This window comes from Rattus rattus, chromosome 5 (genome assembly GCF_011064425.1).
Source record: "Rattus rattus isolate New Zealand chromosome 5, Rrattus_CSIRO_v1, whole genome shotgun sequence".
Lineage (NCBI taxonomy): Eukaryota > Metazoa > Chordata > Mammalia > Rodentia > Muridae > Rattus > Rattus rattus.
This window is the reverse complement of record NC_046158.1, coordinates 80,680,612-80,695,063: the sequence shown is the minus strand read 5'-3', so window position 1 is coordinate 80,695,063 and position 14,452 is coordinate 80,680,612. Positions and strand designations below refer to the sequence as shown.

At 41.1% G+C, this 14,452-nt stretch overlaps 1 protein-coding gene across 9 annotated transcripts in view; it reads left to right on the top strand.

Moving 5' to 3' along the window:
• Cd44 (CD44 molecule (Indian blood group)) overlaps window positions 1-14,452 on the top strand; it is an 88,628-nt gene that overhangs the window by 42,090 nt on the left and 32,086 nt on the right. For 4 of the 9 annotated variants that reach the window (XM_032903804.1, XM_032903802.1, XM_032903801.1 and 1 more), the window contains 2 exons: window positions 2,091-2,159; window positions 4,764-4,985. In XM_032903804.1, coding sequence (XP_032759695.1) covers window positions 2,091-2,159; window positions 4,764-4,985 — 291 coding nt within the window. Of the gene's footprint in view, window positions 1-2,090; window positions 2,160-4,763; window positions 4,986-9,204; window positions 9,331-11,441; window positions 11,559-12,916; window positions 13,043-14,452 lie in introns of all 9 variants that reach the window. The other 5 variants (XM_032903799.1, XM_032903797.1, XM_032903796.1 and 2 more) reach the window with 3 other exon arrangements.

Genomic DNA, 14,452 nt, shown 5'->3' with positions numbered 1-14,452 from the left:
CCTTGTGAATTCCTTAGAATCAGGGATCAGAGCAGGCTCATCTTTCTGCTGCCCTTTCCTTCTGTGACCTGGTCCACATATGTTGGGTGGCCCTTAGAAAGAATAGATGAACCCGTGTTCTCCAGTCATGACTCAGAGCATTGTTTCCAGGCTTATCCATAGGCCTCTATTGATATTTTTGGACCATGTTATGAGTTACCATATTAGATGTGCTTTCTTGGAGACTTGAGATCTTTCCTCTCTTTTCCTCTCATTTCCCAAATATATGCTAAGAGTCTCTGTTTCTCTCACAATGTTTTGGCCCAAGCAGATGAACTTTGTACTCATTTTGTAGAGTCCACACATCTTTGTGGTGGGCTGGCAAGAGGGAGGTGGGGGGGTATGAATCTCCATACAGTAAAATGGGCAAGAAATGCAAAGCTGATATGCAACGGTGACAGGTGTCAGGAAGGGATGGAATACTGGCCTTGCCATCAGCAACTTGTTCATTTAAAGGTTCTCTTTATGAATTTTCTTGTAGCAACTTTTGCAAGAGTGCTTTTCCTAAAACCCACCCTTCTATGGAATGTCTACAGCTGTCACATCCTTTGTTTTCAAAGAACTGACTGGAGAAAACAACTGTCTCTTTATATTTGGCAAAAGATGTTTCCAGTTACTGATAAGCCACCGCTGCTCATTTACTCAACTACTTGTTTCTGCCTGTGTTCTGAGGGTGCAACAGTTTATGACAGGGCACTATGCTGGTGACCTGCCTGCCTTGTGACAGTTGTCTGCCAGTTGCCTGCCTCTGTCCCTCCAAACCTCCACACATGCCTGCATGTATTCACCCACCAATCAATCTCTTTCTTCTTTTATCTTTGTCAGAAAGCCACTCTAGAAGAAATTAACCCGACAAGTTTCCATTTAACATTTTAGTGGAAATGAGCACTATAAAAGCTGTCATGGGGCTGAGTCTGATGGCAGCTCTCTTGGAACCCCAGCCCTCAGGAGGCTGAGGCAGGATGACTAGAGATAAGAACACCCTGTGTTTCAGAAAAACAAACAAGGAGGTGATAGCCCTATAGTTCACAAATGGAACCAACCTTCACATTAAAGCAACACCGGTGACTTTATAGCTCTCTGGGCTTTGAGAGCTCTGTAGCCACTGATGGGCACTGAGCATTGTGACTGGGGTGGTAGTGAAGTCGATATTGTCTGTAAGATTTAGGAGTTAACATGAAAGCTAGGACACAGGTCCTGACTTCTAGAAACGCCTGTGGATGACCAGCTAGCCCAAATCATAGCATGGAATCATAGAGAAGGGATCAGGGTAGAAGAAAAAAGGAGCCAAATGTTAAATGCTAAGACAGCATAAGTACCCATGTCAAAGGTGGCCAGCTCTAGCTGGATGCAGAGCTCCAAGCCTTGCACATGGAGAAGGCACTCATAAATATTAGCCAAAAATGAAGCCATTAATCTTCTAAATATTTTGATTATTAGGTAAATCCTTTGGTAATGTTTTAATTTTCAGGATCTTTCAATGTTCATGTCGATTCACAGTTTCTCATCACCCATGCTCATATCTGGAATTATAAATTATTTTTCATGATAGTCTATACATGCCTTCATTTTTAACTTTTTTCACAATCATTAAACATTTTTTTAATTGAAAAGAATTTTAGGATCCTCTTTAATGGTATACTTAGAGAAGGGCCCATGTCTATCTTATTTCTAATTAAACATGAAACATCAGACTTGCTATAGTGAAGATGCAGAATGCCTTCCCACACTGTCCTGGGATAGCCCAGTGTGTTTTTCCCAGCTCTGGAGTTATAAGTGTCGACACACCTGACCTAGAACAATGCCCTTTTTAATGAGTAAAGTTGCTGGGGTGGGAATAGTAAGTTTATTGAAACGTTTGAAGTTAAATAAGATTGTAAAAGCACATTACAAGGGGGTGTTCCTTTTGTATTTACTGAATTTCAGAAAAGAAAGATATTTAGGACAAATTAGAGTAAACGTTATCCTAACTGACTAATAGGACACATTATCTGCGAAGTCTTCTCTAATTATTTATTTTTATTTCATACTTTTGTTTTCCTTCCTTACAGCTCCTCTTGAAGAAGACTGTACATCAGTCACAGACCTACCCAATTCCTTCGATGGACCAGTTACCATAAGTACGTACCCTCCTTGTTTCCAGTGATCTGTCTTGTTCTTGGGGAAGGCATCTGAGTGGGGAAGGCGTCTGACGTGTTCTCTATTGTCGTTACTCAAAAGGCTATTAAATTTTATCCCTAAGGGGAGAATGGCTGTGATTCCCCACCCCATTCTCCTTTCCCATGCTACTTGAAAGTTTTCTCTGAATTACCCCATGCCCCATTCCTAAAACATCAGCCATTTGAAAACCACGTCCACATTTTTGAAACCCATCTGTGTATCCCACAGCAATATAGTTTACTTGCTTTTTTCTTGTGGTTGACTCTCTTCTACTTAACATACACTTGTTTTTCAAAAGAGACTGCAAATGGACAACCAAAATCACTTGTCATAAACTGAGAGCAACCTTAAAAATCAATTTAAAGTGCAAGAAAAAGTAAATAATACGTCAACTTATAGCTGTAGAAGACTGCACCTGAGCTGTGCTCTGTCTAATGGAGAGTAAAGCAGTCTCAGGGGTGGAGACTTCCACTCAGGGATTCTCTGGTTGAATAACTAGTGTACACGGTTATGAAAGACACAGGCTTCCTGATGTGTGTTTCAATACCACAGATGCCACACCCACGTCAGATCACCTATAGAAAATGACATGTGCTAATTTAGAAGATGGAAAACCCTCCCTAGAGCTTTCCAGCAGGTTCAGTTATAACCCTATGGGCTTTGCTTCTGGGCCTCCTCTCATTGGGAAGAAGAACAATGTTAGAAAAGGCTGATTTCTCCTCTGCTACTGCTTCCTTGGAGTCAGCCCCCCAGCAGAGGTTGCGGGCACAGTGGCCGCAATGGTGGGATGCCTTCCCAGACTGTGTGAATCCAGCCTCTCACTTGGCCTGTGCCTGTAGCAGCCACAGGATGCTTCACATCCCAACAGCAGCTACCATGTGATATCAGAGCCACAACTTTCCCTAAGCTTCAGTTTTCTCTTATATAAGAATTATCACGCCATTCTAATGTATCTCACACATGCCTGCCCCATATCAGGTGCTTAAGAAATGCTCAATTTCCATGCTTTCTAAAAATTTCCTCCCAAGTCTAGATTTCCATGGGTCTTATCAATACCGTGGTTTGAATATGTGTCCACCATGCCCCCGCCAAGACTTCATGTGTTGGAAACTTAACTCCCAATGTCACACGCTAAGAGTAAATGGAATGAGGTCCTTGAGAAGTAGTTAAGACTGGGTGGAGTAGAGGATGAAGCCTGATGACATCAGCAGCTTTGTCAGATGAGGAAGAGAGGCCCAAGCTAGCTCACTTGCTGTGACTCCATGTGATGCCCTTATAAGATACCGCAAAGTGCGCCCGCAGCAGAACCCTAGCAGACAGTATTCTTGGACTTCTCAGCCTCAAGGGCCAGAATCCAAATAAACCTCCATTCTTTGTAAATTGTCTGGGGGTTGGAAGGATGCCTTAGTGTTGAGAGCATTAATCGTGTTTGTATACAGCCTGAGTTCAATTCCCAGCACCAACACGGATGCTCACAACTGCCTGCAACTCTAGTTCGAGAAGCTCTAAAACACTCTCCTAGTCTCTGTGGGCTCCTGCACACACATGGTGCACATAAACTCACACAGAACACACTTGTAAGCATTAAGTAAATATTTTTTTAATGATAAGACAATATAAATTTGCCCTGGCTTGATGTTCGAGGTAACTGAGACGTTGCAATTTTTTCCATCTGAGAGTTTCATTTAAGCAATCCTTGGTGCCACACATGCAATTCAGCAAAAACCATTCCAGCAAAGGGCACACGTAGGTAGCTGTGTGTAGCAAATGGCTGAGGATCGAGGCAGAAAATGCGTCTTAAGGATGGATAATGAATTGATTTCATTTTGACCTTCTCCTCTGGTTCATTCTGGTCACTTGCTTATTAAACCAAAGATTCTGATCTTTATAAATATATATACCCATGTTTGTTAATTTTAAGGTTGAATTTCCCTGAGGATGATTTTAGCTCTGTCAATATTTAGACAAACCAGTTTTCTATCCAGAAATGGGGGTTTGATTAAACTGACAAAATTTACCTTTTAAAAAGAATCTTTCTAAGGGATTGCAAAAATATGCTTTTTTGTAGAGGCTATATGACTACGATTTCAAGTCCATTCTGGGGTTGGATGGAATTAATAGTGACAAGATGTACACATATTTCAGAAGGGACTGTATAGAGTGGGGGAAGTGTAACCTACTGAGTCTCCTTTTACTGTGACTACTGTGTTGAGTGCTAATAACAAGGAATCATGTGCAGAGTGTGACAACCCCATCCAGAAGGCTGGGCCATTCCTTTAGTAAGGAAGAAACTGAAGCTCATAGGGTTACCTTGCCTAAAGCTCTTCAAAGCTCAGATTCAAATGTGGGGGACTCCCTGGTACTTCAACTTTCTCCTCCTCATTTCCAGAGTAAGTGGGCGAGGGGATGAACATCTCACATACTCTATGCAAGCACTAGACAGACAGATTTTTTAAAGCAAAAGAAAATAGCTTTAATGTCATGTTATAGGACAACCCCTTATCTTTCCTATACTCGAGATATAAGTGCTGTGAAGTTCTAAAGATGCTTCTGTATCTCCTCAGCTATTGTCAACCGTGATGGCACCCGCTACAGCAAGAAGGGCGAGTATAGAACGCACCAAGAAGACATCGATGCCTCAAACATTATAGATGATGATGTCAGCAGCGGATCCACCATTGAGAAGAGCACCCCAGAAGGCTACATTTTGCACACCGACCTTCCCACTTCACAGCCTACTGGAGACCGGGATGACGCCTTCTTTATTGGGAGCACCCTGGCCACCAGTAAGAAACAGGGAATCCTGGGTTTTCCTCTAGCCGTTCTTTAACAGAATGCCAATGGCCCTCCTGAGTAAGACACACTCAGGGTCTGTTTCCTGCCATCCCTAGGCATCTCGATGTGGGTGAGATCACTTAAGGAGTCGCTCCTGCTCTTGTCAGTGCTCCTTGTCATTGTGCACTGCCTTCTAGTCCCTTTCTCACCGCCATCTTCACCTCTGAACCTCTTACCCTGGCATAAGGAATGCCATATTGAAGGGTTTCCTCAGAAAAGTGCCGATTTTCTCCTGTTCCGAAGGACTTAACGATGCCTCAGAACTGTTACAGACATAATTTGTGGTGTTGCTTGTTTCGTTCTTGTCGTTTTCCACTATAGAGGAAACTGTTCTGCTAAAGTCAGGACTGTAGAGTGTCTATTCCACTGTTTCCTTTAATAACAATGCCTTAAAAGATCCATTCTTAGGGTTCTGATTGCACAATGTCCATATTTTAAACCTAATTTTCTATTTATTTATTTATTTATTTATTTATTTATTTATTTATTTATTTATTAGTCCAAGGAACCAAAAGTGAGGGGTTTTCTGATCACCTTCTGTCAGCTGCAGAGTTCTGGATTGCAGTCTGTGGGGGAAGACCTTACTGCTCTTTGGGTATCTGTGGGTAACAGCAGGGGAGGCATTCATGACTGTAGGTTTGTGCAGATGGGCTCTGTAGGAAGGTACTTAGAGCATCTTATCTCCTCCACTTCCCTCTCTGCACTTCCTCTGGTTTGTTTTAGAACAAGGTTTTAGCTGGCTGGGCTCCTTCTATGGTGGATTATTCAGACCCTAAAAGGGCAGCTAAGTCTTCACTGGGTCTCCTGGTATGGTGTGTATTTTCTCATTCCCTGGCTGAAACTCAGAGGGGTGGAACTCTGGCTTTTTCACGGTTTGACAGGAATGTACTGACTTGAGAATATTCAAGATGGGACCCTTTTTAATTCCCTTGTCACCCAGAAGCCAGGAGTCCTCCATAGCACTCTGATGCAAGCTGAACTCACTTAACAGTCTTTTAGATTTCTGTTATCAGGTTGCTGAGTGAAGGGAAAGGGTAATATGAACAGGTGCAGGATTCCAGTCATTCCCAGAAAATTCTCTGAAGCCTCTCCAAAAAAATTTAAAAATCCTCTCATCAGATTCTGGGGGCTCGGGGATAGCTCAGAGATAGCTCAGAGGGTAAAGAGCTGGCCATTTAGGCATGTGAGGACCTGAATTTTTTGATCCCTAGCATCTACACAAAAAGTTGAGCATTTCAGTATGTATCCCGTAATCCTAATCCTAGACAGAGACTGGGAAGACCTAGCGCTTGCTGGCTAGCCAGCTCAGTGAAATCAGTAAGTTCCAGCTTCAGTGAGGGTTCCTATCTCAAAAACAAAGGTAGACAGCAATAAGATTAACATCTTAATATCAACCCCGGCCTCTGCACATGCATAAGAACACAGACTCCATCTGGACACAGGTGGCACAGCTACAAAGCTTCTCACGCCCTCCCGGGTCACCTCCTCTCTGATGATTTGTCACCTTGTTGTCTGTAGTGTCCTGGGAAATGCTTCTCCACAGAGGCAGGTGATGTTGCTAGCTATGTGCAGCTACTTGGGTACCCACCCCATCCTTGATGAAACTATGTCAGACGGGATTCTCATTGGGCATACAGTCTTGACAGATGTTGGCAAATACAGTAATTAGTGGTCTGATAAGGAGGCAGAACAGGTCTAACCTCAAGTCCTATTTCCCACCCCAAAAGAACACCCCCAGACAAAATCTGTCATGTGGAGATTAAATGCTGCTGGAGTCCCAACCTGTGTGGAATGGGAGTTTCACGTGTGCTTGAAGAGAATTAATTTGCCAGTTATATTAACATCCTTAGCCCATTCCCTAAGAACTGCTCCTTCCCGATCCAAGCTGATCAGTCAGTGAACCCACCTTAAGGTCCTAATCTTGTACCAGATCCATTCTAACACCCAGAGTCCCGGGTTGAGCATGGCAGCATGCATCTGCAATCCTAATAACAAGGGTGACAGAGACAGCAGGTACCCTGCAGCTCACTGCCCAGCCAATCTAGCCAAATTCAGGTGCAGTGTGAGATGCTAGGTGAAAAAATAAGGTGGACAAAAATCACAGAAAACATCTTTATCTCAACCTGTGGCCTCCACACATATACAACCACACAGACTCTGTCTGTCCACAAGGTGTATCTGCTCAAGCCTCCCATGCCCTCCAAGGTCATTTCCTCTCTGACAGTAACTATGGTTAGAGTAATATCAAAAAGAAACCGGGGTCAGTGAGGTTTTCATCCACCCACTCCATAGCATGTGTCTTCTCTGCTCCGGACACTGCTGTGGTGTCTGAGGGTCAGAGATGGATCCTCCTTCATGGATACAGCATCATAGCACAGAAATCTAAGAAAAGGAGTGCCTGAAGTTTAACTAAAACATAGCACAGGGTTCAAGGCAAAAGAAGCTTTTGCTTTTTTTTTTTTTTAACAGAGCATGTGACTTAGTTCTTTTTAATGGGTGTGGAGGAGAGGCCAATTTGCCTACCAGCTTGAGTTCTCTTGAATGTAGCATGGAACGTGATAGAGTTAAGGCCGAGCTTCTGAATAGAATCCTAGAATAGAATAGAAGGCCAATGAGGAGCTTCCCGAGGGCTTACTTATCACGGTTGGGTGGTGGTTTGAGATACAGTGAGAGGGAGTGGATGCAAATTAGCATGCAGGGGAGCAGAGGTCAAGAGCTGGCTGGCTGAAGACATGGAAGAAACTGTGCTTGGCTTAACCAGCTCATTCCTTCCTCAAGGGTGCTCAGTGGGTGGCAACAGAGAAAGCTAGCAAGAACAACAGGCTCTGTAGGCTTGGGTCATCCCACTGGCTGCTTATTATAAATGTTATTTTTGGAAGAGTCTGCCTGGAGGTATGTCATCAGTTCCTTCTTATTGGTCATCTAGAATTCTCTGGAATCAAGAAGCCTAAACTAATTTAGGAAATAGGCTCCTGCCTTGGAAAGCTCTACTTCCTGTCTTCTGGGTGTCAAGTGAATAATTTGTTTTCCATCTTGCATGACCTTACTTGGGTGGGGCAAATTGAAAACTGATGGCTAGGCTGACACTTCTTTCACTGTCTCCTCTCATACAACTCCCCCTAGGAAGGTGACATAATGCTCATTTTTGTCTTCTGTATGTCCATTTTTGGTTAGCTCGTTTTTCTGGGGTACTATGCATCTTTAGAGGAATTTTCCATAGGAGGCATCTGTAACCTGGGAGCAGGGTAATTCCCTTCTCTCACTAATATGATCTTTGGCATTTGGTATGTGTGATGCTCCAGTTCCAGAGTCCACATGGGATCCAGTAGGTTCTCCATGGTATGCAAGAATCACCTGCAGTATGTGGAGACCATAACCTAGATTTTCAGGGAAAGCATTTAATCTAAAACATTTTCTTTCTTAAAATCCTTTCTTAAAATTCAGACAATTATCCCAATAGCATTTGCTATTTTGTTACTATGGGGGAACATTCTGAAAACCAGACCAACTTGAAAGTCAAATGAACTATTTTTTAATTACAAAATGTTCTTAGTATCCTTCCTCTAACTTGAATAGAGTTCAACAATTCCTTGCTTTTGTCATCTCTATGTGAGGAAGTGATAGACGGATACAAGAGAAAGTTTTATCTACTGACGCACCCTCCACAAAATTCTTGCCCAACTATAAAGTTTAAGTTGCATTGATGAGTGTGGGTGAGCCTTGAAATGCTGTCACAGACTACCTGGGTATGATGCTGAACAGACAGAAAGGATGCAGGCATCCACAAAGAATCTCTGAAGATGAATCAACGGAAGCCATTGTAGGCTCTGCTGCACTGAGGACCTCCAGATCGTGGCTGAATGAGGCCATCAAGAGAAGAGCAAATCTATCTCTATCACAGTTACTTTGCTGCGTGAGTTGGCTCTGGACATGATTGAGGGGGTTCGAGTAGAAGATGGAGAAGCATTGAATTCATACCTTAATCTGCCTTCTTGATGCTGTCCTGAGATTCTGATAGATAGTAGGAGCCTGGAAATATAAAAGTGGCCTCAACTTCACTTTTAAAATCTTCATTTTATAATAAATAGAGATATCCTATTGGGACAGAGACAACAGGTTTTATGGGAGACAGATGAATCTCACTAAACACTATTTTCATAATTAATCTAGTTGCCTCAACTGTGTACTCAAAAAGCCATGCAACAGCTCAGAAACAAAATAACTGGATATGGTCTTGGTTTGGTAATTCACAATCCACAACTCAGACTCAGGAGCCCACAACGACAGCAACTACAGGTAAACTCATGGTTTTTGCTGATCACTTGTCTTCATTGAGGTATTAAGGAGGATGGATGGTCACTGTCATATATAGACAGCATCCTTGTTCAGGTTCTGATATCTTCAGGGGCCACAGAGACCTGGGGACCTAGTGTCTCCTAAATGCCTTGCGTTCACTTAGGCAATAAGGACACAGAGTCAGGTTAATTCTCCTGTGTCTAGGAGAGTCATTGAGGAGATGATCTCTAAAAAGACATCTATTGACCAAATGACATCAATTAAAAAAAATAATAATGAATAAAAAGCATAGACAAAAAAATCTTTTTTGACACTGAAATCCTTTTCTGAAAACACCAAGAAGCGACATGACCTGTTGCTTTATATCAGAGTCTAGGGATGATAAATAAGCTCTGGAGATATGTGGTCATTGGCTCTCCTGGATTTTGACTTGGTCGCTTTGCCCTAGGTGGTTAGGAAAAGGAATCAGTCTATAACAGGGGCTCTTAACCTGTGAGTTGAGACCTCTTTGGAGATTAAATGACCCATTCACAAGGGTCACCTAGAACCACCAGAAAGCACATATTTACACTATGGTTCATACCACTAGCAAAATTATACTTGTGAAGTAACAATGAAAATAATTTTATGGTTAGGGATCACCACAACATGAGGAACTGTATTAAAGGGTTTCAGCATTAGGGAGACTGAGAACCACTGGTTTATAATAATGGGAGGTAATAGGATATTATTCATTTATTAACCTATATTGACAGATAATATGGCCATATGTATAAATAGGCATTCTCTCTGCAGAAATGGGGAAATGGATATGTATGTATGTATGTATGTATGTATGTATGTATGCATATATGTATGCATGTATGTGTCCTTGTACTCATGTAAGGAAACCCTGCTGATGTTCTATGGTTACTCCATCGCAATGATTAGTATCATGCTGAGGTGGTGACTGTGGGGGAGGGATGTCAGAATAAGGAAAATGCTGTGTATGTCGGTGAAATTGTATAATACATCTTCATAGGAAAAACCATGGGAAGGGCAGGGGCTCTGTGACTGTGTTTCTTCTTGAATTGTTTACTGGGCTTCCTTCATACCTGGCAAAAGGAATTTCATTAATTGTTGTATTTGGACTTTTATTGATGGGCAGCTTTCTCTTTAACTTATCCTGGTATTTTGGGTTCCTATTATTTCATATTGCAATGTACATTGTGACGACATAATTGGCAATCTTTGGGAGTGTTCAAATCAAGTCTGTTTCTTTGGTATTGGTCTCTTCATTTCTTCCTGTTTTTCTTGGTTTATTAACTTTTTTTTTAAATGGACTGCTCTTCTTTTAAAAGTACAGTGTTGACATGAAAATGATTATGGGCCATGTCTCTATGGTATATGCATCCTCCTTGGAGAAAAGTGGAAAGATGTCTTCTATGTCCCTTTTCTTGTCCCATTCTTGCTAGCTTTTGGGGTTCATGGGGTCACATACCTGTGACTTCTGGCAGAGATATCATACCCTGAACACCTAGGGAATGATATTGGTTGTCCTCCTTCACTTGTGAAGAACATCACAGGGCTTGGTTTCCTAAGAGCTGGCCATTAAAGTCACACATAGTCAGATTTGGAGAGGATCTTAAATGGTGTGGTCAACCAACTTTTCTAATCATCTGATACTTTAATTCTAGTTTTTAGAAGAACATTCTATTTCCAAAATTCTCACCACAGGTCTTAATTTGGCCTTGTGGAAAAGGAGGCAAATAATGAGTGTTCTATCTTATAGACTGGAACGTCAGATAGTTCTCATGCAATTTTTGAGACATCTCTTATGCCAACTGGACTTCACTCAGGTGTCCAGCACAGGATTTTCATCTTAAGAGGAAAACATGAACCACTTGCTATTTAAGGTTCCTCCACCTCTGACAATCTGTGGACTATAGTTTTGGGCTCCTGGAAGAAACAAAACTTCTTTTCTTTTACTTTCCTTGTTTCGTTTTTTTCCACCACCTATGTCAAGAAGAGAGAATTTTCTGTGTAGGGAGAGAGTGAAAAAATTTATGGTGCTATTTCTTAGGAACTGATAATTAACATTTCAACAATCAATTCAATCATGGTTACAACAGCCTTGATGACTACCCCTGAAACACCACCCAAGAGGCAAGAAGCCCAGAACTGGTTTTCATGGTTTTTTCAACCATCAGAGTCCAAGAGTCATCTTCATACAACAACGAAGATGCCTGGTAATGAGTTCTAGATACCATATAACATATGCCTGCTTGACAGCTTTTAATAATTCTCATTAACCTATGGGATGTGGTTAAAGTCTAAACACCATTCTGTCTCATACATGTATGTGTCAATTTAGGAAGGACCTTGAACTCTGAGTTCTGTATGTTTGATTTAATAGTACTAATACATGGTTTTCTTCTCTATACTTTATAGGGGGTCTATGTAGCCTAGGATAAGGCTAATTAGGAAACTATGAAGTGGGGGCAAGTATTTGGTGATAACAGAACATTTCAACTCCAAAAGAGTATCTGGGTATACCCTGCAAATTACTGAAGTAAAAAACTGTTTTTCTGAAAATGTTAAATAACAGAACCATAGCTACCAAAATATAGAAGATTTCTATCAATTGAAATAGTTTTGGGCTGGATACCAATAATAGGAAAACCAAATGGTCATCCTATAAGGTAGCCTGAATTGCATTCAAAAGTTAGAAGAATCCATTTTAGTAAAGAGAAATCTCTTGCAGTAACTGCTGAGAAGAGAACAAAAGCTTCCATTTCCTCTTTAAAAAGCTAGATTCAATGATTCAAAGGAAGAAATCCTCAATATTTAGACTGTGGCCCACTGTCATCAACCTTTTTGAACAATTTTTGGATGATTAATAATTGGCAAGAACATTTCTGTTAATTTATCTTTTCCCCCTCTGTGGTAAATTTTATTGAGAATGGCAAAATCTTGGGAACTCCTGGCTTTTATTCACATCAGAGACATAGGATCTGATGCTAAAGGCTGAAAAAGTGCATGTGTCTTTTTAGAAATGTCAGAATAAAAACCCTTGCTTCTAGTGAATGAAACCCTTTGCTTATACAATAAACCCTGATAAAAAGTAAGAATAGAAGAAAACAAATGAATTTTAAAAATATGAATGCAACTATAGGAATTTTAGAAACATGATCTTGGGGCGTTATTGAAAAGTGTCTTGAAACAGCAAATAGGGATATGTGAAACCTTCCTATTCTGATCCTGACATCCTAACTTCAATATGCTAATGATGTAATAAGAAAGACATCCAAAAACAAGGGGGGTTTGCATGGGCCTGTGTTTTATTGTTTTGCTCTAACTCCTTTGGCTGGCTCTACCGATGGTTATTCTTTGGCTTCCTTAATGAGAATGTAAAGGTCATAGCTAGTTGTTTTAAGGTTCACATATTAGCTTCAGTGATGAGGGTTTACAGATACACAAACCTACTCTCTCATTTTCTTCTTAAAACCTTGGGAACTCCGTGACACCTCCCATGCCTGACTTTCTTCCTTGGTGAAATGGGTCGCTTGGCAACCAGCTCAGCTACTAATGTAAGTCACCATAACAGGTACGGAGTCAAATACCAACCCAACAGGCTGGGAGCCAAATGAGGAAAACGAAGATGAAACAGACAAATACCCCAGTTTTTCTGGATCAGGCATTGATGATGATGAAGATTTTATCTCCAGCACCAGTAAGAATACTCAATTACAGTAGAACCATTTGTGCAAGGCTTGCTGAGGGATCAAAATGATATAGTATCTCTCTTAGGAAACAAATGATGTGAACAATGACTGAACCTGTGATTTTACCTTAATTTCATTCTGATGAGAATTTTGGAGGAGGAAGTAAAATTTCATGAATGGGAACCAAAGAATATTGTTGGAAAAAAATAGCTCATGAAGTTTCAGACACCCAGTGTTCTTCCTGTTCTGTTCACCAATATTTGCTTTTAGAGAAATATCTACCTTATCCAGTGTGGCAGGGGATGGCATATTAAAGCACCACAGCTAATATTCATTGTGTCACTGCTGTGCCAGATGATAGAAACACAGGGATGGAAAGGCCAGAACTTTTGCCTAAAGAGGCACATGGACTGCTGGGACAGATGTTCATGTGATTAGGAGATGGTCATTAGGAAGATGACCCTGAATTGAAAGCTTGGGAGGCCCAAGAATGGCTTAAAATATAGAAGCCCGAGCCTAAGAACTACCTTAATTCATCAAAAAACGTATATGGTTAAAGGAAAACACTCAAAAAGTTTCAATGAACTTGCTGGACACCAATACAACAGAATGGCACTGGAGGGAAGAATAGATACCACCACAACCTTTAAAAGACAGTGTTAATTACTAAAAACAAAGAGTGACACCACTGTGTCACCATTTCCAAATGTGTATTCTATAAAACTTTCTCTGGACACTGAGGTGGAGATTGTAGAGAAAAACATCCTGTCCTTCCAGATTCCCCTATTCTTGTCCTAAGTGAAGATTTTGCTGGAAAGAGATTAGAATCATAAAGCAGATTTAGTTAACCTTTGGAGAAGGGGTTTGGGGGTGCTGTATCAGCTACCTTTGACAATAAGAGTTCTATCTATTCCATTAAAACTGGAGGATGTCACTCCCAAGTGAACAGAGCCTAGGGAGGGCAGGATCTAAAAGTAGCTTGTGGCTTGAAGGCATCTGAGTGTGTGGCAATGATATAGCAAATGCTAGAAACAAACCAGATTTTCTACATGTAGACTTAAATGGTGTATTCCTAGGGCTGGATGCCTCTGCAGAGCTTAGGAACTTAAGAAAAGAACCCAAGGAACCCCACATATTGAGCATGATTGTGACAGTATCTTCTAGGTTTAGGATATAGCTTCCTTGCAAATGTGTTATATGGTCAGGCTCCAGAAGATGAAGTTCGCATGCTCCCCTCCCCCATCTTTATAGAGTATATTCAATTTTCTACCTAACAAATATATCCTTTAATTCAACAGGATGCCCTTTTCTTTTGGAGAGTTGGGCTAACTACCACTTTTTCAAGATTATTAGAAATGTGGTTAATGACTAAATTATTTTCTTAACTTGTGAAATGGTTTTGTGTTACTTGGGTGTCA